This window comes from Lactuca serriola, chromosome 5 (assembly GCF_051521515.1).
Source record: "Lactuca serriola cultivar US96UC23 chromosome 5, Lser_US96UC23_V15, whole genome shotgun sequence".
In the NCBI taxonomy this organism is placed as follows: domain Eukaryota; kingdom Viridiplantae; phylum Streptophyta; class Magnoliopsida; order Asterales; family Asteraceae; genus Lactuca; species Lactuca serriola.
Window position 1 is genome coordinate 88223607 of NC_136412.1, and position 25625 is coordinate 88249231.

Consider the following 25625-nt stretch of genomic DNA (forward strand, 5'->3'; position numbering starts at 1 on the left):
AACCATGATTCGGTAATTAAGTTCTCTTGTCCTTTGTAAGGGTAATTTATAATGAAAGCTCTCACGCCTTACTAATACTAATTTACTTATTATCCATCTCATTAAGGTTGTCAAAATCGCAATCTTGATCGTAGGATCGTATGATCCTATGATCCTAGGTTTGAAAAACAAGCCATATCATATACATATCGTATTTGGGGTATGATGGCAGGTAGGATCGTATGATTGTAGAATCGAGATCCGATCCGATCCTACATTCCCTTGATTTTTTTTGAAGACAACGAGTTACCACTTTGTGTCTTTTTATCCTTTTGTGTTGTGAGTTGTGATTATTGTATAAAGTTTTTATATCTTTTAAACGGAAAATTGAATGTTTGGGATATTTTTTATGTTTTAAAATTATAAGCTAAAATTATGTTTTATTTTGTAGGATCTTAGGATGTCGATTCCGATCTTGCAAACCCAAAATTTATCCTCCGTGAGATCTTAATCTTGACAACCTTGTATCTCATAGAGTAATTGCTATTTGTTTGACATGTAGTTGTGCTATCTTCGAAGATGGATGCCAACTCTCCTTACATCATCTAAGGTATAAGTTGATCAAGTGAGGGTACAACATCTTTATGTAAGATTTTATATATTAAAATAATGTGAGATTCTAAATATACAACAATATAAAAGTGTATAATAGTGAATTTTATAAAAATAAAGAGTTAAATAATTTTAAAATGTTTAAAAATGTGAAAAATAAGATTTTGGATAAATATAATATTTTGAATGTTAAAAAATTAAATATGATATTGTAACTTAAACCAATTAAATATGATATTATGATATTCATATACCAAATTACTAAGGTAGTGTTTGTTTTTTGTCTGCAGATCTGCATGACCTCTTCTGTCTGCGCCGCGCAAACCACGCGCAAACATTAGCCTTCGCAGACGGTTTGTTTTTTTGAAGACTGTAGAGCTAAAAATGTCCGCGCGCCCTCTTCTTTGCACAAATATGGACCATAGTCTTCTAACATCTTCAAACATCTTTTAGCCTAAAAAAACATATATATCTTTATTTTTGTTAAGTTTTTTTTTTATTTATATTTTTTCCAACTTTATTAATAATAAACAATTTGAAAAAAAAATTACAAAACTTAAAAAAAACGTTCGACGATACAAACATGATATTTTTGACAAATTTATAAATAAAGATTTATTACAATAATAATCGTTGAATTTTTTTATATAAATATGAAAAAAAACTCATAATATATTCATATATCTTTTTGCTAAATTTTGTAAAACATTATTTAATACAGCATCGTCAATTTCTCGAGAAAATATGTATGGTACGTTTTTAATGGATTTAATTGAAAAAATTGAAGTTTATTTCCATCTATTTATGTATCAAATTATTTGATTACTAATTATAATTTTTAGTTATAACTTTGCAACAAAAGTTGGTTTTTATCAAATATATACATTAATTCATACCATTTTTATTTTTATTTTTTATACAATAATACATAAAAGTTGATATAGATTCGTTAATTATTTATAACAAAGTCATAAAAATATTAAAAAATCACTTTGAAGTTTAAAAAAATCAGTTTATTTAGATTTCAGTTTATTTTAGTAGCCCGCAGATGTTAAAAAAACAAACAGTCTTCTCTTTTCCGACTGCAGACGTTTGGTCCAACTCTTCTACTGCAGAGGTCTACAGATGTGGTCTGCAGACTGCATACATTTTGCCCCAGAAAAAACAATCAGCACCTAACAAAACATATCCTGGTATAAGCCCCTTTTAAGACTCCATGATTATTTTAATTTTCTTTTTATTTACTTTTTTGACACAAATGCTAGTAAAATGGTTATACTTGGAAAATTCTCATAAAAAAATCAATTTAAAGTTCTAAGTATTTAAATAAAAAGAAAAGAAATACACTTTATAGGGCTGTTGCTTTTCCTCCCGCCACGGCTCGAAGTTAACACTGAGCCATGCCCCAATCTTGGTCGGCAATATGCATTCCAGGTTAGGGTTTCTGTTGACATCCAGTTTCAGAAGGAAATCTCCACTTTCTACTTTCTTCATACACGATACTTCCTCAAAAAGCATCCTGCTTGATTCTTCTCGGGTATTGTATCGGCGTTCTTCTAACATTAACAATGGAGCTCCCTTTTCCCGGGTCCTTTCATCGATTTTGCACTATGGAGGGGCACGTTATCTTAGCAGCTACGCAGTTGATCAGTTCTCGGACGATGAGTACGAATGCGATTACGAGAATAACCCGGTACTTTTTCGACTCTTTCGTGGTGAATCATATGATTGTATACACAGTATTCATTACATTTCATAAAAGGCTGCACTTCTGTTTTTTATTTGGATTTTGTTGCATACAAATACAAGTATCAACATCAAAATCTCCCTATTTGCAAATTGTTATCAACCAATTTGATGTCATTTTCTAATTAACTTATTGCATTTAAATCAATTTCAAAGTTGCATATAATCCCAGTGACTATGAAGACCAGATGCAGCTCATTTGGTTGTTTTTCCCTGGATTGTTATTTAGCATCCTTCCATCCGTGTTCTAGCATCAATTCAGCAACGTAATTTGAAGTTTGAAATTGGAATTCACAAACTTGTTCTTGTAGGCATCATCATCAGTGGCAAATATTGACGAATGGAAATGGAAACTTAGCATGCTTTTACATAGCAAAACAGAGCAAGAGATCATAACCAGAGACAAAAGAGACAAGAGAGACTATGAACAAATATCTAATCTCGCCAAGAAAATGGGCCTTTACTGGTAGTTGACTTGATATCTACATCCTTTTGTCTCTTTCCCATTCAAATTATGTTCATGAATCTTGATTATGCACATATTTTTTGTTTTCCCTCCTCTCACACTAATCATCACATGCTCAGTGAAATATATGGAAAAGTAGTGGTTGCAAGCAAGGTCCCTCTTCCCAACTATCGCCCAGACCTTGATGATAAACGCCCCCAAAGAGAGGTTAGACTTTTTCCAGTTTCTTTCAGGAAATTCTCTTACATGAAACCGGTGATGGGTATTTTAGTCTTTATGGTCCACTGAATGTAGGTAGTTATCCCATTAAGCTTGCAAAGAAGAGTAGAAGGTTTACTCCAAGAACATCTTGACCGAATGCAATTGAATTCTGAAGATGTAGCGAGTGAATCTAGTCATCATGCTGAGCTGGCTAACAGGGGTAGTAATGGTAATCCAGACTCATTAGTAGATGGATCTCTTATGGAAAAGGTTCTTCAAAGACGTAGTTTACAGATGAGAAACATGCAAAGATCTTGGGAGGTATATATTGAAAATAACTTCATAACTTCATAACAAGTCTTGAATTATCAATACATTTTCAAGTTTTCGAACAAAAAAAAACACAATTTGAATCTTAAATTGTTATTGTATCTTCAGGAGTCACCAGAAGGAAAGAAAATGCTTCAAGCTCGTATGTCTCTTCCTGCATTTCAAGAGAAAGAAAGACTCCTTCAAGCAATTGCACAGAATCAAGTTATTATCATATCTGGAGAGACTGGATGTGGGAAAACCACTCAACTTCCACAATACATTTTGGAATCTGAGATAGAATCTGGCCGTGGGGCATTCTGTAACATACTGTGTACCCAACCACGGAGAATCTCTGCCATGGCTGTTGCAGAAAGAGTTTCTTCTGAAAGGGGAGAGCCTCTTGGTGAATCAGTAAGGCTTTTCTTTAATCTTTAATCTTTACTCTTCACTTACTTTTTATTGCTTAAAGAAAGGCTTTATAAGCAATAAATTTTTGTCTTTTTGACAGGTTGGCTATAAAGTTCGATTAGAGGGTATGAAAGGAAAAAACACTCATCTTCTTTTTTGTACAAGTGGTATTTTGCTAAGAAGGTTGCTAAGTGACCACAACTTGCATGGTGTAACACATGTTTTTGTTGATGAAATACATGAAAGAGGCATGAATGAAGGTCAGTTTTATAATATGTTAACTTTATTTCAGCTTTTATGATTGATTTCATATTTTCATTTCATTATATTTTAATCATTTGTTCTTAATTTTCAGACTTCTTATTGATTGTATTGAAGGACCTTCTCCCACGTCGTAGGGATTTGAGATTGATACTCATGAGTGCTACATTGAATGCTGAGCTTTTTTCCAATTATTTTCAAGAAGCACCAATGATTCATATACCTGTAAGTGCTTTTATTATCTTGTTATCTTCTGCAATAATCTAATTTCATGTTTTTGAATACAGGGTTTCACTCACCCAGTGAGGGCACATTTCTTAGAAGATATACTGGAGATAACTGGTTATAAATTAACTTCTTTCAACCAAATTGATGATTATGGTCAAGAAAAGTTATGGAAAACACAAAGACAATTAGTCCCACGCAAAAGGAAAAACCAAATTACATCACTTGTTGAGGTAATCTTTATCTGGATTCCGGTCAAATTAAGTCAACTCTACTCTAATATAACTTTTGATTCTGAAAGAGACTAAAACAAGTTTGAATTTGGATGTGAATATGTTAGGATGCATTGACTCAATCAAACTTTGAGAATTATAGCTCAAAAGCTCGGGATTCTCTATCTTGTTGGAATCCAGATAACATTGGATTCAATCTTATTGAAGCAGTTTTATGTCATATTTCACGTAAAGAAAGACAAGGTGCTGTTTTAGTATTTATGACAGGGTGGGATGATATTAGTTGTTTGAAAAGTCAACTCAAAGCTCATCCTTTACTTGGAGATCCCAATAGAGTTCAACTGCTGACATGTCATGGTTCCATGGCCACATCTGAACAGGTACTGCTGACATGTCATGGTTCCATGGCAACTTAAATTAATGTATTTGATAACTTTTGATTTTTATATTTTTTTGCTTATGCAGAAACTTATATTTGAAAAACCACCTCCAAATGTGCGTAAAATAGTACTTGCTACAAATATGGCAGAAGCAAGTATTACAATTAATGATGTGGTTTTTGTGGTTGATTGTGGAAAAGCTAAAGAGACTACATATGATGCTCTTAACAACACTCCTTGTTTGTTGCCTTCATGGATATCACAAGCATCTGCTCGCCAAGTAAGTTACCTTTTTACCCTTTGACTTTGTTGGTCAAGGTAATTGACTAATTTCTATGTTTTTGGTTGGTTTAGAGAAGGGGTAGGGCAGGGCGTGTACAACCAGGGGAATGTTTCCATCTTTACCCTCGATGTGTTTATGATGCTTTTTCTGAATATCAACTACCCGAGCTTTTAAGAACTCCTTTAAATTCTCTTTGTTTGCAAATAAAAAGTTTGGAAGTTGGAAGTATTGGAGAGTTTTTATCAGCTGCTTTGCAGCCTCCAGAGCCATTAGCTGTAAGTGTTGTTAATGTTCTTGATGAATTGAATCTTAATGAATGATTTTGAATTGCTAAATGATAAAACTGTAATTTATTCTAGGTCCAAAATGCTGTGGATTTTTTGAAGATGATTGGAGCATTAGATGAAAATGAAAATCTTACACATCTTGGTTAGTTTATAAACTTTATATTAATATATATATGAAAATTTATTTCCTAAGATTATCTTTTCTCATTTTTTTATAGGTAAATATCTGGCAATGCTTCCATTGGATCCGAAATTAGGGAAAATGCTGATAATGGGTGCTTTTTTTCGTTGCTTTGATCCTATTCTTACAATTGTTGCTGGACTTAGTGTCAGGGATCCTTTTCTTTTGCCTCAAGAGAAGAAAGACGTGAGTAATCCAACTACTTTCACACAAGGGCATTTTGGTCTTTTCCTGATATCTTTTACATGTCTATTACAGCAAGCTAGTACAGCAAAATCAAGATTTTCTGCAAAGGATTACAGTGATCATATGGCGCTTGTTCGTGCATATGAAGGATGGAAAGAAGCTGAAAGAGAAGGATCTGCTTATGAATATTGTTGGAGGAATTTCCTTTCTGCTCAAACTCTTCAAGCTATACATTCTTTAAGGAATCAGTTTATCCATATTTTGAAAGATGCTCAAATACTTGAGACTGAATCAGGGATTAACAATAGATTGAGTCATAATCAATCATTGGTTAGAGCCATTATATGCTCAGGCCTCTTTCCTGGCATTGCATCTGTAGTGGTATGTATGCTTAATGCTTATGCTTATTTATTTAATTTACAAATTACAAATTACAAATTACAAATTACAATAGAATTGATAGATAGATGAATCCATATGTTACTCAGTTTTATTCTTTTTTATTTTTATTATGTGCATCAGCATAGGGAGACATCAATGTCCTTCAAAACTATGGATGATGGCCAAGTCTTACTCTATGCAGTAAGTATTAAAGAAATAGCAATGCACTTTCATTTATTTGTTTCATATTTCATTTCTTTTTATTACAACAGTAAAAGTATAATTTTATTTTTCTTAAAGTAAGTTTCATTTTTGGTCACTGAATATATCATATGATTTTACAGTTTTGGTCCCAAAAAGTTTTCACTTGCATGTTTGGTTCTTATCTATGGTTTTTGTAATTTTTTTTGGCCTCTCTTCAAAGTAAAATGACTTTTTTGGGTAAAATTTGCAAAAATCAGCTATACTTTGGGACCTAAAATAGTCATATTACTTAGAACAAGGATGAAAAACGTAATAAGAACCTTAAATAAGGACCAATATTGTAAAACAATATGTTTAGGTACCAAAATTGCAAAATTCAGCTATACTTTGGGACCAAAAATAGTCATACTACTTGGAACAAGGACGAAAAACGTAATAAAAACCTCAAATAAGGACCAATATTGTAAAACAATACGTTTAGGGACCAAAATTGAAAAATTCAGCTATACTTTGGAAACCAAAAATAGTCATATTACTTAGAACAAGGACGGAAAACGTTATAAGAACCTCAAATAAAGATCAATATCGTAAAACAATACGTTTAGGGACCAAAATTGCAAAATTCAGCTGTACTTTGGAACCAAAAATAGTCATATTACTTAGAACAAGGACCGAAAACGTTATAAGAATCTCAAATAAGGACCAATAGTGCAAAATAATACATATAGGGACCAAAATTGCAAAAATCAACTATACTCTAGGACTTAAAGTAAGCCATATTACTTAGAACAAGGACGAAAAACGTTATCAAATAAGGACCAATAGTGTAAAATAATACGTTTAGGGACCAAAATTGCAAAAAATCAGCTATACTTGTGGACAAAAATGTAACTTGCTATTTTTCTTATCATATATTTATAGTATATAATTTGTATGATATCTGTTCAGAATTCTGTGAACACACGATACCAGACAATTCCATATCCATGGCTAGTCTTTGGGGAAAAAGTCAAAGTCAACACTGTATTTATCCGGGATTCTACTGGCGTCTCTGATTCCATTTTGATCCTCTTCGGTGGTGGTGTAGTCAATGGCGTTTCGGTAATTTTGATCCTCTTTGGTGTTATTAAATGTGTCTTGCTTTTAGCTTATGCCTTTTTTTTTAATTAATAGCCTGGACACTTGAAAATGCTTGGTGGGTATATTGATTTCTTCATGGATCCTAATTTGGCTGATACCTATGTCATCCTAAAGAAGGAATTCGATCAGCTCCTACAAAACAAGGTCAGTTATTAAAGTATTAACCATTACAATCTTTACAATAAATACATTAATCATTGGAGTTATATAAAATTGGTTTATATATAATATAATATAATATAATATAATCATGTTATGTAGCTTAAAGATCCGGATCTTGACATCCACAAAGAAGGAAAATATCTCATGCTTGCAGTCCAAGAGCTGGTGTCAGGAGACCAATGCGAAGGGCGATTCGTATTCGGGCGTGAAACCAAAAGGGTAAAAGAGTCAAATGACAACGATAGCTTCACAAGAGATGGAGCAAACCCTAAAAGCTTACTCCAAACCTTGTTAATGAGAGCGGGCCACTCGCCTCCGAAATACAAAACAAAGCATTTGAAAACAAACGAATTTAGGGCGTTGGTGGAGTTTAAAGGAATGCAATTTGTAGGAAAACCAAAGAAAAACAAACAACTTGCGGAAAGAGATGCGGCTGTTGAGGCGTTAGGGTGGTTGACTCACACTTCCGGTTTAAAAAAAGATGAAGATGGTGAGGGTGATTCGCCTCTTGATTTGACTGATAGCATGTTGAAGCTTTTGAGTAAACCGAGGAAACCGAAGTCGCGTTAAAGTGAGTCTTGTGATTGGATACAAAATGTATAAAGTTTAGAAGAAGGACCACATGGTTTTGCTTTTTTTTTGTGATGCGTTTGGGACCCGTTGGGATACATTGGAACCAGAGGTTGGTGATATGGTGAGTAGTTAGATTTTGTGAAAGCAATTATTTTTAAAGTTTGGAGGGGATATTGATATCTTTTATTTAATCTTTTTATAAAGATGGCTTGGCCTCTTCTTTAGAGTGTAAGTGGCCTTTGACAAATGTAGTTGTTTTAAATATGTTAACATGGAGTATAAGTGTTGTAATTATCTTGATAAAAATATATAGATATTCACTAAAATGACAATTTACGAATCTTTTTTCATTTTCACAAGGCATATTTTCCAAAATCCTCTATTTTAATTCATAACCTAATCCATGTATTCTTCATTAGTAAAGATGATACTGCAAATTGACTGCGAATAGGTGTTAGATAAAATGAATGACATCACAAGTGTTGTATTGTAGACAAAAAATGTTTGTATCGTGTTTTGATCAAAAGAAAAAGAAAGCCATTGTTGGTGAATATATTATAGCAAATGGTTGAAGTTGTCATATTGTGTGTTTTGATTTAAACCAACCATTTGTTGGTATTGTATTTTTGTTCTAAACAATGCTTGTGAATGATTAAAATGTTTATATTTGGTCTTAGAAATCAACTATTTCATTTCCATCTCAAGGATCAGATGGGTGATCAGACGAACCAATATTGTTGAGAGCATTGGCTCAAACATGCATTTTTTATTTAACCATTTTTGAGAGGGGTATCATTCATTAGAGTTAATCTTGAAGGACATGGAATCACAACAATCTATTCCGTTATCTTTGTCGCAACTGTCATTGGAAACTAAAGTGAAATGCTTGGAGGTCAGACAACACAATATGGTTCATGTAATTGTGCCTTGGACTCCATGTCAGGCTTTAAACATTTGCAAGTCAACATGCACTCCGTACATATCCTTACACAACCTTAGAAGCCAAAGACCTTAAACAATCAGTCATGTATGTTGGTTACAAGTATGGATTACCATTTCTAATGATTTAAGAGACTTTATGAATTTAGTCGATAGAATTTAAGTTGCCCGTTTACTGCCTCCACTACTAGAAGTATGAATCACATTGATTGAAAAGTACCTATGAACTTAAATGTAAGCTTCATCAAGGTGTTTAATCTTCACTAGGATGCCAATATGATGGAAGCTCGACAAGTACTTCAACAATCGCATGCCTTAAAATTGTATCTTTCCCGTTCAGTTTAATCATGTTTGGTTTATTTATGGTAAACATGTCCTGTTTATTATTATATTGAAGTCAAACTACAAATCAATACTGCAAACAACATTTTATTCATTTAAATCAAATGTGGTAAAATAACCCCATGTTTGGATACATGTATCCTTACTTGAATAAACATGCTTCGACATATCAACTGATAATAGAGGTCGACAACTTAGATGAGGATGCCCTTTTTAATGGGCACCAACTGCATGTTTTCACTTTTCGCTCCTCTCCTTGTGATGGTATATATAAGCGTTATTATGTGACCAGTCGGCTTGACATTTGTCTAATAATGGTGGTCTGATGTCATCTCTTCCTCAGGTACCTCCCATTTGAAGGAATATGGAAAAAGATTCACTACCCCTATCCCTATGTAGATTTGGCAAACGTGTTGAGTCGTTTCAGGGTGGTGTTGTGTCAAGACATTAAACATATTAAGAGGGTTTGATCCTAACCTGACCCGTTTAATTATCTTATCATGTTGTTTCAATCCATTTATTCTCATGTTGGGTTTTGGGTTGATAATGGTTGGAGGAGTGGGGTTTGAGAATACAAAGTGACGAGTGTGAGGAGATGGGTTGGCACTATTGTCCAAAAATGTATACGTGGAGGAGAGGATGGTCTCATGGGAGCAAATAGAATAACGTTTTCATTGAAAATGAAATAGAGTAAACTAAGAATATTTTTAGTGGAGAGGTCTAAAAATTGGTAGCCTCCATGGTGACATGAGAAACTGAGGAAGATACAAGGGGCTAATTTGTGAGGAGTATTCATGTGGGGATAACATAGCACCAAGAGACACGAAGATGTGTGTATGATGAAATTTGGCAAAAAAAAACGTTTAGTGTATGGGGAATTGTTTTAAAAGGTGGTGAAAGGAATGATACTTATGAGATGGGCAACCATGTGAAGAGCCTCAACAAAATGTGGGTGGAAGATAAGCTTGGAATAGAACGGATGGTGTTGTATGATGCATATCATTCTCTTGGATTTCCATTTTGTTGGGATGTATATGGCATGAGAAATAGATATGAATTTCATTGGTGTTACAAATATTGTGAAAGGAGGTGTTATTAACTCCCCCCAATTATCACTATGAAACGATTTGATATCCCATTTGAATTGATTTTTAACATATGCACAAAAAAGAAGAAACTTTGAATAGACATTAGATTTTAAGCGTAAAGGGTACATACTCACGAAATATGAAAATCGGTCTAAAAAGAGAACATCATATTTTATGCCACTATGACCTTGAATTGATGAAGTCCAAACATAGAATGAACAATTTGGAAAGGAAAGTTTGCAAGTGACTAAGAAAAGGAAAATAAAAGTCTAACATGTTTGCCTAACCGACAACGCTTGACATAGAATGCTAGACACTATATTTTTTTTTAATAAATTAAGTTAGTTTATAACAAATGATGAAAAACTTGATTTCCAAGATGACCGAGATTTTTAGAAGCGATGGACCAATGGACATAAGTGCTTGAGGAGTAGAAAGATTGATGAGGTAAAGACCTCCAGTGTTGTCACATTGAAGGAGGAATTGGCGTGTTCGATAATATTTCACAGAAAAACCAAACTTATCAAATTCTATAATTCATTGGTTATCACAAGTAAAAATGATGTACTAAAATAAGATTTTTGACAATTTCAAGAGTGATGAGAACATGATTTAAATGGAGAGGACGGTAGGAATCAAAAGTAAGATTGGAGTGTCCCGTTTGAGTAACAGGTTTTTGGATCCATCACCGAAAAATACAGATAATGAGTTACAAATAGGACTACTAGTAGTCTAGTCTTAAGAACACTTGAAATGGAATGGAGATGAGAGGTGGTTCCAGAATCCATGTACCAACCACTGTTAATCAAGTCATTTAACGAAATTGTATGGAACAATTGTAGGAGAATGGTGGTGTCATTTTCATTTAGGTCGGTATTAAAAACTTGCTTGCTATGTTCTTTATTATTTAGGCCAATATTAAAAAAATTTGTGCATGCTGTCCAATAGTTTGGGTTGGGTTGGCATATTGGATTGGCGAGGATCATGTGCAATTGTTCTTTGGACTACCAAAGTTGGCTAGGACAGAAGCAGTAAGCTGATAAAAGAGGGGGAAATATGTAATGAATGTTGTTGGGTTGACTTAAGAGGATTCGATAAGAGACCAAACCCAATAGGGGTAAGTTCGGAGTTGCTTGGGAAACGAGACAACCTGATGTGGGTAAGGCCCACAATATCTAACTATATCCCCACCCTTAAGGAGATGAGAAAGATGGTAGGCGGTCGGAAATGGATGTTGGTCTATCTCATGTGTTAAACGGACGTCTTACACCACAGTTGTTACAACCACCACCTTAACGATTATTGTTTCCCCATGAAATTACCATTTGAATAGTTATCCACAATTAGAACCGTATTTGATGAAGAGTGATCAACATGAGATGAATGAAAAGAGAGATCATATACCTGTCTCATGCATAATTCCTATAAGTAGAAGCATGGAGCGTGTTTCAAGAAAAGATGAAATTGAGTTTCCATGGCGTATTAAGCTTTCAATGTAATCGAATTTCGGTGAAATCCCGTTGATGGTTTATGTCACTAGGTTCTTTTCAAGTATAGTAGTTGATGTGTAATTTTATATACTAAAAATATAAGGTTTTAAATTTATAAATCCTAATTTATCAAAACTGAACCAATACACACATGCAGTGAACGTGATCGTGTAATAAAATACTTGTCGTAAATAAGGTTGTCAAACTCTCAGGAAATAGGTATGACTAGAATCAGATTAAATTAACTAAAGTAGAAAAATTAAAAATAAAGGGTGGGGGTGGGGTTTGTTTAAACTATCACTTCGAAAAATAAAGGTAGTAATATTGAAGCACTTCCACATATATTTCTAATCCCCTTTTTCAGCACAATGAATAAAATAAAAAGATTACAGATTGATAGGACAACTAGAAATTATGATCCCATTTCCTAATTCAAATGATTAAAAAGTAACCAATTCAATGTTCATGAAACTAGCAACCTAATAACCAATTAATTAATCAAATTACTAATGAATTAACCTAATGTATAATCTTAATGATCATAAAATTAAACCTTGCATATTTTGTTAAACTAATGCTCCTTAAATGCTAAAATCACTAATTAGTATTGCCTAACCCTAAGATTTGTGCCATTGCTAATCCTAATAGTTTATCGTAAAAAAACTATTAAGATGCAAGTTACTATAATCATATTGATAGCCTATATTACATAACTTAGTTGTAAGTAATAAAATTCTAAACTTTAACCATTAAGAAAGATTGATTAATACAAAACTAATAAATAATCAACTTTATAAACTCAAATCAATAAATTACACCATAGTACTTTGGTACATCTACATCTAAGAAGAAGAGAAGGTTTTTAGTGTCCCATATTTACAAAAAAGCCTAGAAACACACATATAGACAATGATAAACATTGCATTAGAACATGCTAGAATAGGATTATATCAAATTAGAACATGAAAGAAGGTATCTTTCGTGTTAGAATCTAACTCAAAGAGACCTGAGTCTAGCCATCGGTCTATTATGATAGTCAACGTAAAGACCTTATCTGAGGTTAAGTCAATTCTAGAAGGAGCAGGAACCTCCAATGGATATCGAATTTAGAAGGAAGAGCAGGTGCAAGATTTAGCGTCGTCAACAATTAAGAAGTCTAAGAGTTAGAAAGTCAATAGAAAAGATATAAGAGTCGCAGTTATTACCTAGGATAGGAAGGTAATGTGTGGAGTCGTTATAGAAGTCCCGTTTTGTTGACGATTCCGGGACGTAATCATCCTAAGGCGGAGATAATTGTAATAAGGATAAAAATGAATTTTTGAATGAAGATTATTAAGGAAAAATAATCTTAACAAAATTTATATTATATGTGACATGGATTCTGCACATATAAAGAACGCTGAAATTCGACTTCGTATGAAGAATTTATGATTTTACGAAGTTTCGTGATTAAAGCAACACGGCTCTACGTCTTATAAAAATTGAACTTTTGATAAATTACTTTTTAGCATAAGAAATCTAAATGAAATTCATAGTAGTCGTTAAATCGAGAGAGTGCATATAAAGGACGTCCAACCCTGTCTTCATATGAGGAAGTTATGATTTTTTGAAGTTTCAGCATAGCAGTGAGGACACAGAAATCGAGATTCTAATTGGTTAATTCTTAGCCAAAATAATCTAATCGACATTTGAAGATCTCATAAATATGAACCTATTGATATAAAGATAGTCGATAATGGAGTTTGTATGAGGAAGTTATGAGTTTCGCACGGACTTTCACAACCTAAACCAGTCTAAATATGAATTTTTGTTAGAGAAATAATTAGATGTTGAGACCTTAATGAAAGTTGTAGAGCTCATCGATAGGATTCTAAGGATATAAAGAATATCGAAAATGGAGCTCGTATGCGAACGTTATGACCATCCGAAGATTTAAGGAAAATACATGATGCGGTGACGTGGCGACACTTGAGTGCGCCACATGGTAGAAGAGGCACCGACTCTCCATCGACGAGAAGGCGACGTGGCCTAAAGAAAATGCAACACTTGGCACCATGATACGGTGACATGTGACACCTTCTAGGGAGTGGGAAGAGCTAGCAAGGCACTTGGGTGCGACAAGCCTCCTTGCTGTGCATGGTGCGCACCCTTTTTCCCTATATATACCCACGTTTTTGAGCTAATTTCCCACAACTTCCTTATACATATTCCTCTTTCTCTCAAACTTTCCACCATTCTTGAGAGCTCAGTTTAGGAGTTTTTAGAAACTAGTGGAGAGACTCTAAAGCACCATAAGGCCCGATAAAATAGAGCTTTTGGGTTGGGATTTTGTCCGTGTATTTTTCTTGATTTTTGCTAAAACCTCTGTAGGTTAAGCTACACATTTTTGATTTCAGTGTAACTTATAATTATAGTAGTAAGTCGTTATTATGAATTTATAAATAAGATTTATCAGTAATTCCATGTTATCATACTTATTGATCTACTTACTGGAGATGCTTCTAGAATGGTCACATTGGCTTGGTTGTTGGATTTAAGAAAATATATTATGCCGAAATGATCCTACCTCCCAACTGTCTTGCCTGGCTGATCCTTACTTGATAGATTTTGATGTAGACATTATGATTAGTGAGGAATCTAGATTACTATTAGTCACCAGGATCTTTAGACTAAGACTTTGTATTAATCATACTTAGGTTACGTTAAGGGAGTATCTAAGGTGTTAGGCGAAACTCTACCTAGATCATCGGTTACCCATCTAAGTCAGGTGAGCACATAGTTACTTTCGGCTTACACATAGATATGAAGTATTCTTAAATTCTATATGTGCTTATATCCGTGTTTTTGACATGTGTGTTATATGCAATAAAGTAATATGATTTTACTTGTATAAATTAATTTATCATATTTAAATTTCATTAGGGGTAGTAAAGGTTTTAGGGAATAAAATAATGGTGGGAGGCCATGTATTGTCTATCCGTATTACCGGGACCAGTCATCTAAATCCATATAAATAACGACCACTGACTATTATAGGTAGTCCGGTGATAGATCAAAAGATTCAAAAAGAATGAAATCATGTTAACCAAAATGACATAATCAAGAAGAACATGAGAATGTAAATAAGATCTTATTTTCATTAGATAGTAAAGGAGTGCTATTACATGAAGTAAGACTGTAACATCGAGATTAGGTATGTATTATCTTTAATAGTGCAAAGTTATAAGTTTCAGTAATTGACCTGCTCACGACGTGAAGATTGCCTTTTCACGTCGTGAGAATTGATCTGGATGCATGCATTATTTAAAAGTCCACGACATGAGTAGTATAGTGCTCATGACATGAAGGAGGCTAATGACCAAAAACCCTCAGTTTTCAATATTTAAGGGAATGAGAGGGATAGGGTTTCTCACCGTCAGCCTCTATCACCCTCTAAGCCTCCAGAAACCCTAATCTTACCTCTCCTTAAGATCCTTTGCCATTTAGGTTCATTTCTAGCTTGTAGGATAAAGAAAAGAAGAAGAAGGAAGTACTCTAGTGTTGGTGTAGGCAAAGAATCATCATCATCATCATCATGTTTTCTTGCTTTTGGACCCTTGTAAGTATCAAAGGCTCCAATTTTATTGCTTAACATGGGTAGATCTTGAGTTATGTCGATTTTATTGATGTCATTGCTTGATTGAGTGGAGTAGATCCATAAAGTTGGCAACTTTATGGATTATAAGAGTCCCAAGAACCTCATAGTGTTAAGATTTGGAAGTTGGTATAGATTTGAGGCATGCATGCAAGTTTGAATCCCATTTCATCCCTTTTTGACCTAGAAAACGGATGATCATGTTTGGTTCATGAATAACCTTAAAGGAAACATTTTTATGGACCTTAGGGGTACCATTTAGCTTCTGGAAGAAGTGGAATTGAAGACTTAATGGAATAAGGACTTAAAATGATGATTTTTAGCCTCAGAAAGCACTCATGACGTGGGGTGTGAGATCCCACGATGTGAGAAGCGGAGCAAACCTGTTTCTATTAGGACCGTTGGAGGTCACAACGTAGGAATGGGTTCTCACGTTGTGATGCCAGTTCAAGTGGTTTCTTTGACAAAGTTGATCAGTTTGTGTTCGCTGTCATGACGTGCACTACAAGAAAAACATGATTTTGCTAGGGAATGTCGCTGTGGAACGTATCTTCGTTGTTAATCTGCAATAGATCGTGCTATGGAATGTCGTTCCATAGCAATGTTGCTACCACATTGTCTACGAATTTTATTTCTGGTAGCGAGAATGTGACTTGCTAGGGAAAATGCTTTCGACTCCATATCCGTTGGTATTATTCTACCGATAGTTCTATGGAACAAAAATTCGTAGCAATTTTCCAATGCCATTTGTTACAAAATGACTTTCCGTTGTACTGTTGCTATGGAATTCATTATCGTGGTTACTATGCAACGAAGTTTGTGACGGAAACCAATTCCATAGTTTAATTGCTAGGGAAGTACCATTCATAGGTATTTGATATAATTGCTAGGGAAGTACCATTCATAGGTATTTGATATGAAATTCTGCTATGGAATATGATTTCGTTTGCTTGTTTTGCTATGGAACAAAACACAGCTAATTTGTGATGATATTTGTTGGGATGTTGCATGCTTAATTAATCTTCTTATACTATGGATGAATAATTATTATGATCAATGGAATTTGTAAGATATGGTTTGAATGAAATGTTTTTGAATTGATAATATGTGTCATAAACTAATGGCTAAAAAATGAAAAAAATGAATTATAAAGTTGATATTGCTGGCAAGTGGACTCGAACTTAAGCTTATGCTAGAAAAGGGCGCAGTTAAGCCAGTTGTGCTAATCAAGTTGTGTATAGTTTCTTGAAAACATAGTATATAATGAATAATTAACAACAAATTCATTACAAACTTATTTTTAATTACATTTACCGGGTATGTTAAGGTATATAATCTATGTAGATTATTTTCCTTAATAATGAATTCATTACAAACTTATTTTTAATTACGTTAACTATACTTCATCACAAAAATAACATGGGTTTTACGTATACTTCATCCTACTCAAGCAACATAGCAAGCAAAAATGACTAAAATGCCTTTTAAGAGAATGATTTAAACAAAAAACAAAAATAAAATTATAGTAGTACTATACAACTTCATATACAATACAATAAGAACACTAATATTCAATGTCCAATCTAGCTATTATCAACCATTACTATTTTTAAGAAATATACAAAACCTACCATACTCTACATACCAATGACAAACCGTGCAATATCTTTGTCGATCCTCATCCTCTTCATGGCCTATTACAAATGCACCTTTAACAGAATGACGTGGGTCTTCACATTGGAATGTGATGTTATTCATTGTAAGTCTATGAACAACATCAATAGCCCGCAACAACACTTTGGCACTATCAACAACACCCGTGTACTCCCCATCATCTGGAACTGCCCAACCAAAATCGGCATCAAGTAATTGTAAACCTACACAATAACATATTCATCAATTAATCCAATGTATCCTTTTCAATACAACAATAAATAATATACAACACAACACAACTAAACACTAACCACAAACTACAACCATGCCTTAATTAACTATATACATAATTTAATTTACATATATACCATATATACATAGCTTCATCACATTGAAGAGGCCCTCTTGAAATGTAGATTATTCCAAGCAAATAAATTGCCTCAAGATGATCTTCATTTACTACTTGTCTCAACAAACACAATCCTAAATCAAAATTGCCATAATAAAAGCACTCATCCTGTTAACAGAATAACAATATCAATATATAATATCAATGATACAAAACATTAATAAATGGTATAAACTACATATAGTTAATGAAAATACACATACAATTCTTGTCTGAACATGGCTTCAATGTTATTATGCAATGCACATGTGCGTATAAATGAATTAGCATTCTGATTTTTGGGAGCCATTCCTTCAATCATGTCAATGCATGCTGTTCTGAACACTTGAGGATCACCCCTGCTTCATACATCTTTTTTGAACTTCAAAAAATTTAAATACACAGTAAATAACAAATAAATAAAGTTGTATTTCATCAAATATACATTCATTAGTTGATGTTTATTGAGAATTACCAAAGTCTTGCAGAGACGATGTCTTTCGCAGATTCTGACCCTAATACTACAAATATCCGACTCAAAATCTCTAATGGGAGATCATTTAATGAACGGTGACTTGTAGTATTCAACATTCTACTTACAAAATAGACATTGGAGTAGTTGATTTCAATTTCTTTTTAAAAAATAAGCCTAAATATGAAAAACAGTGTAACAGGGTATGGGAAAAAAACTTACTTTATGATGATCTGGTCACGAGGAGTACAAGAGTGTCTATTATCGGAGAAAATCGATTTTAAGTACGATTACCCCTCGACGATTTGGGGGGTTTTAGTGTTTGTATGGATATTTATCGTCCGGAAAAGTTGAGACGTTTTGAATGGTTGAAGAACTGATAACGCCAGTGTGATGTTAGAGGTATGATGGAGCCTTAATGCTTTAGAGTGCAAAAAGACCAAAGTGCCCTTGAAATCATTCCAAATATATGAATACTAAGGATATTTGTGTCAAAGCATATTATTCAAATATTATAACCTTTTATAGGTAACAGTGGAATTTTGATTGTTTAAATGGAATGATAATTTTGATTGTTGAAATGGAAAAGACAAATAGTGTGTGTGTATATATATATATATATATATATATATATATATATATATATATATATATATATATATATATTAAAGCATAACAGAGTTAGCAATAGGAACTTTTTGGGCATTAAGATTTTTGCCACATGTTTTGGTAACTTTGACACTTTGGCCCTTGGAAACAATACTTTTACATTTTGGTAAAAAAAAACACAAAAAAACTTTAGATTTTTGACACAATTTTTTAGCCACTTTGACAATTGTAGTCCTTATTGTAAAAAATTATACATTTGACACAATATACACGAAAAACATTTAGGTTATTTCAACATTTCTTTAGCCACTTTGATACTATTGGTCTTTACAGTCAATAGTTTCAGATTTTGACATAAAAAACACAAAAAAACATTCCGGGGCGAAGCCCGAGCTTTCTTCCTAGTTTACATTTATGTATTGATATTAGACCAAATTACAAATTAACTTCATCTGAAAAAAAACATTAAACCCAAAAATATCTAGTCATTATCTTCTTCCTCATCTTCTTCTTCATCCTCTTCTTCTTCATTGCTCGATGTACTATACTGATAACTACCCTCGCTGTTAGGAATACCATCATCATCGTCCTCATGAATTTCACCTTCTTCACCAATATTAGTTTCATTATTTGAACCGTTGCTTGACATTTCGTGATCACCAGAATTGTCTGTATCGGCTTCACTTGGTATAATGATTTCATTTGATTTAACTTCATCTTCTTGGAAAGCAACGTCTTTCCGAGGATGATTTTCATCGGTCCAACCATGAGGTTTCACTTTAAATACAGCCCACCAGTCCGAGTTGTTTGTTTTCGAACTTGGGTAAGGAATGTAACACACTTGAGTGGCTTGAATGGCTAAAACAAATGGCCCGAACTTGTTGTATTTTCTTTTGACATTTATCTCGACCAAGTTATATTGTTTGTGAACCTTAAATCCTATGTTAGGTGTTGGATCGTACCAATGACATTTAAACAGAACCGTGGGTTTAATTGGGTAATCAGGGTACTCGACTTCTAAAATTTCCTCTACCTTACCATAATAATCACCTCCTTGGCTACTAACATAGATTCCGTTATTGGTTGTTGATTTGTTCAGACTATGAGCTTCTGTGTGAAACTTGTAACCATTGACAAAGTATACACTATATAATTTCACTTTTTTGAATGACATTTTGGAAAGGTTAGATATATATATTTGTTGTTTATCGGGATCTTACGTGCCTATATGAAAATGGTAAAAAACTTAATTATAGTTAATTATAACCATAACAAAAAATAATAAATTTTAAAAAATACAAAAATAATACCCACATAGTTTTGAAACCATACTGCAAAGTTCATCTCAACTTCAGTTGCAAGGACCTGTTCATCCATATCCCCCATAAGTTCATTCAAATTTTCTTCAAATATTCTATATCACCAGTTGAATAACATTTTGAAGTTACTATGAGTGTAATAATTAAAATCATGCATGTTAATGTTATTAATTCATAACAATTACACAATAAGTGATTATTATAATTAAAAGTGATGCATATGTTGTGTACCTGATGTAATGCTTGATCTTATCTTCGTTAAGGAGTATGTAAGTGTAGGCAACATGCACTTCCTTATCAGACATCATTCTATTCGTGAATCTTCCATAAGGCGCCCATGATATGAAAATATATCTAACATGTCATTGTTAGCATTCACTTGCTCATCTCCTCCTCCATCATCATTTCGAGGCAACTTTTTATTACGTGTGGGGACACCAGTCTCAAAATAATGAGAGCAAAATATAGATGCTTCATGTAGCAAGTACGCGTTAACAACGGACCCTTCCACTCAAGCTTTATTTTTCACATATTTTTTCAACTGATTTAGATACCTATAGTGAAGATTATTTAAATAAGTTTACAAAAATAGCAACATACATTATGATGTAGCATACAAACCTTTCAAATGGATACATCCACCGATATTGGACAGGACTGACTATCTTTGCTTCGTATGGCAAATGTACTGGTAAATGTTCCATGGAGTTAAAAATACTAGGGACAAAGATGGTCTCTAATTTACATAATATTATTGGGATCTCAGTTTCAATCCTTTCCATGTATTTTGTTGTGATAGATGTTGTTGTTAAGGTTTTGAAGAAAATACCCAACTCTGTTAATGCTTCCCACACTTGTTTTGGGAACATCTCACGAAATGCAGTTGGCATCAATCTTTGCATAAAAACATGACAATCGTGGCTTTTCATTCCGAACAGTCTACACCCTGTTAAATCAACACACCTCCCTAAATTAGAAACATAACCATCGGGGAAACGCAATTTCTCCACCCATTGGCATATGGATTTATTTTTATTCTTTTCCAGAGTGTAGTATGCTCTTTCATTATCTTCGACTCCTTTTCTCTTCCTACAATAGAGCTTCAGATCACTTCTGGCTGCTACATTGTCCTTCGTCTTCCCTTTGACATCCATTACAGTCTAAAAAAAGTTTCCAAATACATTTTCACAATATGCATAACATCAAAATTTAGTATGGTAAATCCCAAAATATGTTTTTATTTTTCCAACCATGATCGCCACATCTTTTGTTTACATCATCAACATTAAGTTCAGTCACTTTTACCAAACCTAATTGTTCAATCTCCCTTAAAGTTTGTTCACCATTCTTACTTGGAGGAGGACCTTCTATCACTTCACGATTCTTCTTGAACTTATTTTTATCCTTTCTTGATGGGTGACTTACCTGTAGAAATCTTCTATGGCAGTCAAACCATGACATCTTATTACCATTCTTTAGTCTGAAAGCTTGTGTATGTTTCCCACAATGAGGACATGCTAGCTTACCCGCTGTAGACCATCCGGACAACATGGCATATGCTGGAAATTAAATCACTTATTGTCCACATCAAAGCTGCTCTTAGATGAAAATTTTGTTTAAAAGATATATCATATGTTACTATGCCTTCTTCCCATAATTGCTCCAACTCTGCAACAACTGGTTGTAAAAATACATCTATTTTATGCTTAGGGTTTGACGGTCCTGGCACAAGTGCGGTAAAAAACATGTAAGGCTCTTTCATGCACATAGAAGGTGGCAAGTTATAAGGTGTTATAATAATAGGCCAAGATGAATATGTTTTCCAAATTCTCCATGTGGTGCAAACCCATCTGTACTTAGGCATAATCTTACATTACGTACTTCTGCTGCAAATGAAGGATGACTTTTGTCAAATTGCTTCCAAGCTTCTGAATTGGATGGATGACACATTAATCCAGCATCATGTCCACGATTCTCGGAGTACCATCGCATGGAAGCTGTTGTGGCTTGTGAAGCATACAGTCTCTTCAACCTTGGAGTCAAAGGAAAGTAATGCATTTTCTTGAATGATACGTGAGAACATCTGGCCAAATTTTTTGACCGTTTGTACCTATCTGCATTACAAAATTTGTACTGATAAAGATCTTTGTCTTGCCTGCAATATATCATACATACAGACTTGTAATAGCCAATCATCTCCTAGGCAAACCTAGTGCTTGTATTAACTTTTTGCTCTCGTATAAACTACCTACCATATTATTCTCCTCCGGTAACACATCATTTATCAGTTGGCAGATAGCATCATAACTTTGTTCAGGTATGGGATACTCTGATTTTATATTCAATAGTCTAGCTACAGCAGATAGTTTTGTCACTTTTTTACATCTAGGCCACAGTTCTTTATCGGTTGCATCTAGCATATCAAAGAATTTTTTATCTAGTGCATTTGGCTCCTCTTCAGGATCATTATTATTTAAATCAAGAGCCATTGCATCTATGACCATTTCTCTATAAGAACATGCACCTTCACTAAAATTTGTGTTTGAATCATCCACCCCTAATAACGTATTGTTATCATCAATTGATGTTTCGCCATGTTTATCCCAACACCAATATTCCTCAACAAAACCAAACTTGTACAAATGATGCATAACAGTATCAACTTCTGTATATGGTACGTTACGACATTTTATGCATGGGCATTTGATTTTATCTTTGTCCATGAACCTATGTTGGCTGGTAGCAAAATCTATAAATTTTTTCACTCCTTGTACGAAAACAAGCGATATACAACTACTACTATCTTTTCTTTCATACATCCATTTTCTACTTGGATTGTTCATTGTATTAAATCTGTAAAGTATAAATTTAAATAACACAATATTAATTGTATGTTCATTAATGTTGATTTGAATTCATATATGACATTTGAAGTGAATATATAGTTACCATACAAGCATTGCAAAGGTACCTTAACAACGACTCGTTTCATAAAGCTAATGACCAAATGTTGAACATATCTTCAAAGTTTTGTAATTTGAATGGTTGAATAGCTTTTATTATTGGATAAAGGCATAGAATATTAGTAGAATGGTTTAATTGAGATCGATACTTGCAGATCACATATTCAAACAAAGTGTATATCGATTAGGGTACCTTCCAAAACCCTTGATTTCAATGTGCTGGATGGATACTAGGTCGTATTATTGGGTCGATATTAGTCAATATCAAGTTAAAACCCATATAGTATACGGGTAATTATAAATTTAAATAACATTCATAATAAATATAGATATTGATCTACTTAAAATATAAATTCTATATATATATATATATATATATATATATATATATATATATATATATATATATATATATATATATATATAGTTTTTTCCTTAATAACGACTTGATTAAACATTTTTTTATTTCCATAACAAAAATGGCGCCTTCACTTTAGAGATTGCAAACAGACCAAAGTGCCCTTAAAATCTATCCAACTAGGTCACAATCAAATTTTGGTTAGTAAAATGGAAAAGACAAAATTAACATACATATCAAAACTAATATATATATATATATACACACACACACACACACATTTAATAAAGTTATAAGTATGTATTCCCATTACACCAAAATAAACATACAATATGCATCATTAATTGTGTGAATCAAACAACAATCATATATATAACTACTCGAAACTAATGTCAAACATCCTAGCAAACTTAACAAAACATGCGTCCCACAAACATATTTCACAATTCAACAATCATTTGTACTGATACATAAAAGCTGTTTCATAACTACTCACAGAATGATGCTTTGCACAACTTCTATGTAACCTATGGAATTTTATCTGCTTTGATCTCCTTACCAAGTGGTTTTGAACCATGTTAAAGGTATGCCTTAGATTCCAACTTCATCTAGTATTAACGCATGCATTATTTAACACAATCAGAGCTTCTTGCTTCTTTTCAATGCCTTCGGCCATCAACATCATTCCCATAACGAAGATCGCATCCAACTGCCCCTAATCGGCTACATCTTGAAGCAACTGTTTTCCTGCTATTTCTTCCCCTATCATAAAATACTTCGCCTGACCAACAATAAGTAATCATACAATTTTAAAAATACAAAATATAGTAAACTAATTGAATTCGCAATTATCCGATTGCTTAAAAAAAGAGTATCATTGCATCGTTGAAGGGTACGTGTGGGTTGTTCAACTTTCTGCATTTGCTTATGACTTCATACTGTTGAATACTAAATCGACGAAACCTTAATCGATTTGTGTCTATGATTTTATATAATGCGTCTGATGTTACGGAATCCCTAAATAATTTACAACTATAGTTCACAAATCAACAAAAGTAATCTATTAAATAGTAAATTAAATATGTATATAAGTATAATATAAGTAATGCACATCATACTTACACTAACTGGCTCTTAAAAGCATTGATTGGTGAAGTTCCTACAACCGTAGTTACTATTTTCGATCAAGTACGACGGCAAAACAATAATTTTTGTTCCTTGTTGTCTTGTTTGCATTCTTTCTGATGAACAACTCGCTGCCATTATGTTGAACTGCATCAAGTGTGATTCATGTTATATACCAACAAGGATTTTAGGGTTTATTGATCAAAGTGCTGAAATTTTCATTGTTGGGAATGGAATGTAGATGATCATTCGCCAATAAACTGAAACGATGAGATAAGTCTGACTACAAATTATGGCGCCTAAGTGTTTAGACTATGAATTGACATAATTACCCTTTAACGTACAAAGGTTACTACATAAATGGTTAGGGTATTTTTGTCAATACCTACAGTGATTTTTGTAAATAAATAGGGATTCTAAATTTAAAAAGATGAAGTTAAATAAAATTATTGATTAAATTCAGAGAGACGAATTTAATTAAATTTTTTGACATCAGTAGTATTCGAACCTGCGACTTCGGGTAGGAAAAAAGACGCCTTTGCGAGTCAAACTAAATTTACTTCCATTTCTTCTAATTGAAAAACCATAATATTATGTTCATTAATATTGCAGCCCATATGTCATCTATATAAACCATAAGCCATTACCATGTTGACCAATGGCCCATATGTCATCCATGGACACCATAAGCTAATACCATGTTGACAAATAATCCATATGACATTCACGGAAACCATAAGCCATTACCATGTTGACCACTGACCCATACGTCATCCATATGTCATCCATAGACACCATAAGCCAATACCATGTAGACCAATCATCCATATGTCATCCATGGACACCATAAGCCATTACCATGTTGACTAATGACCCATACGTCATCTATACGTCATCCATGGACACCATAAGCCAATACCATGTTGACTAATGACCCATACGTCATCCATATGTCATCCATGGACACCATAAGCCACTACTATGTTGACCGATAACCCATACGTCATCCATATGTCATCAAT

At 33.4% G+C, this 25625-nt stretch overlaps 1 protein-coding gene and 1 pseudogene across 1 annotated transcript; one reads left to right on the forward strand and one right to left on the reverse strand.

Annotated features, from left to right (window-relative positions):
- The first annotated feature begins 1952 nt into the window (after positions 1–1952).
- ABO6 (DEA(D/H)-box RNA helicase family protein) lies at positions 1953–8467 on the forward strand. Its single transcript, XM_079000620.1, has 18 exons — positions 1953–2284; positions 2649–2803; positions 2923–3010; positions 3098–3325; positions 3443–3727; positions 3825–3984; positions 4080–4210; positions 4273–4443; positions 4551–4823; positions 4909–5103; positions 5178–5381; positions 5466–5535; positions 5612–5760; positions 5833–6141; positions 6283–6342; positions 7294–7446; positions 7519–7629; positions 7747–8467. The coding sequence occupies exons 1-18, from the start codon at positions 2015–2017 to the stop codon at positions 8215–8217; spliced, it is 3483 nt and encodes a 1160-aa protein (XP_078856746.1). The 5' UTR covers positions 1953–2014; the 3' UTR covers positions 8218–8467.
- An 11994-nt stretch (positions 8468–20461) lies between these two features.
- On the reverse strand, positions 20462–24741 carry LOC145049658 (uncharacterized; annotated as a pseudogene).
- Between the last annotated feature and the right edge of the window lie 884 nt (positions 24742–25625).

Bases quoted from the DNA above. Each gene is read 5' to 3' on its own strand.
- ABO6 (XM_079000620.1), top strand. From the start codon at position 2,015: ATGCATTCCAGGTTAGGGTTTCTGTTGACATCCAGTTTCAGAAGGAAA. The intron at 3,728-3,824 runs GTAAGGCTTTTC...TCTTTTTGACAG, and splicing joins GAGAGCCTCTTGGTGAATCA to GTTGGCTATAAAGTTCGATT. The intron at 3,985-4,079 runs GTCAGTTTTATA...CTTAATTTTCAG, and splicing joins TGAAAGAGGCATGAATGAAG to ACTTCTTATTGATTGTATTG.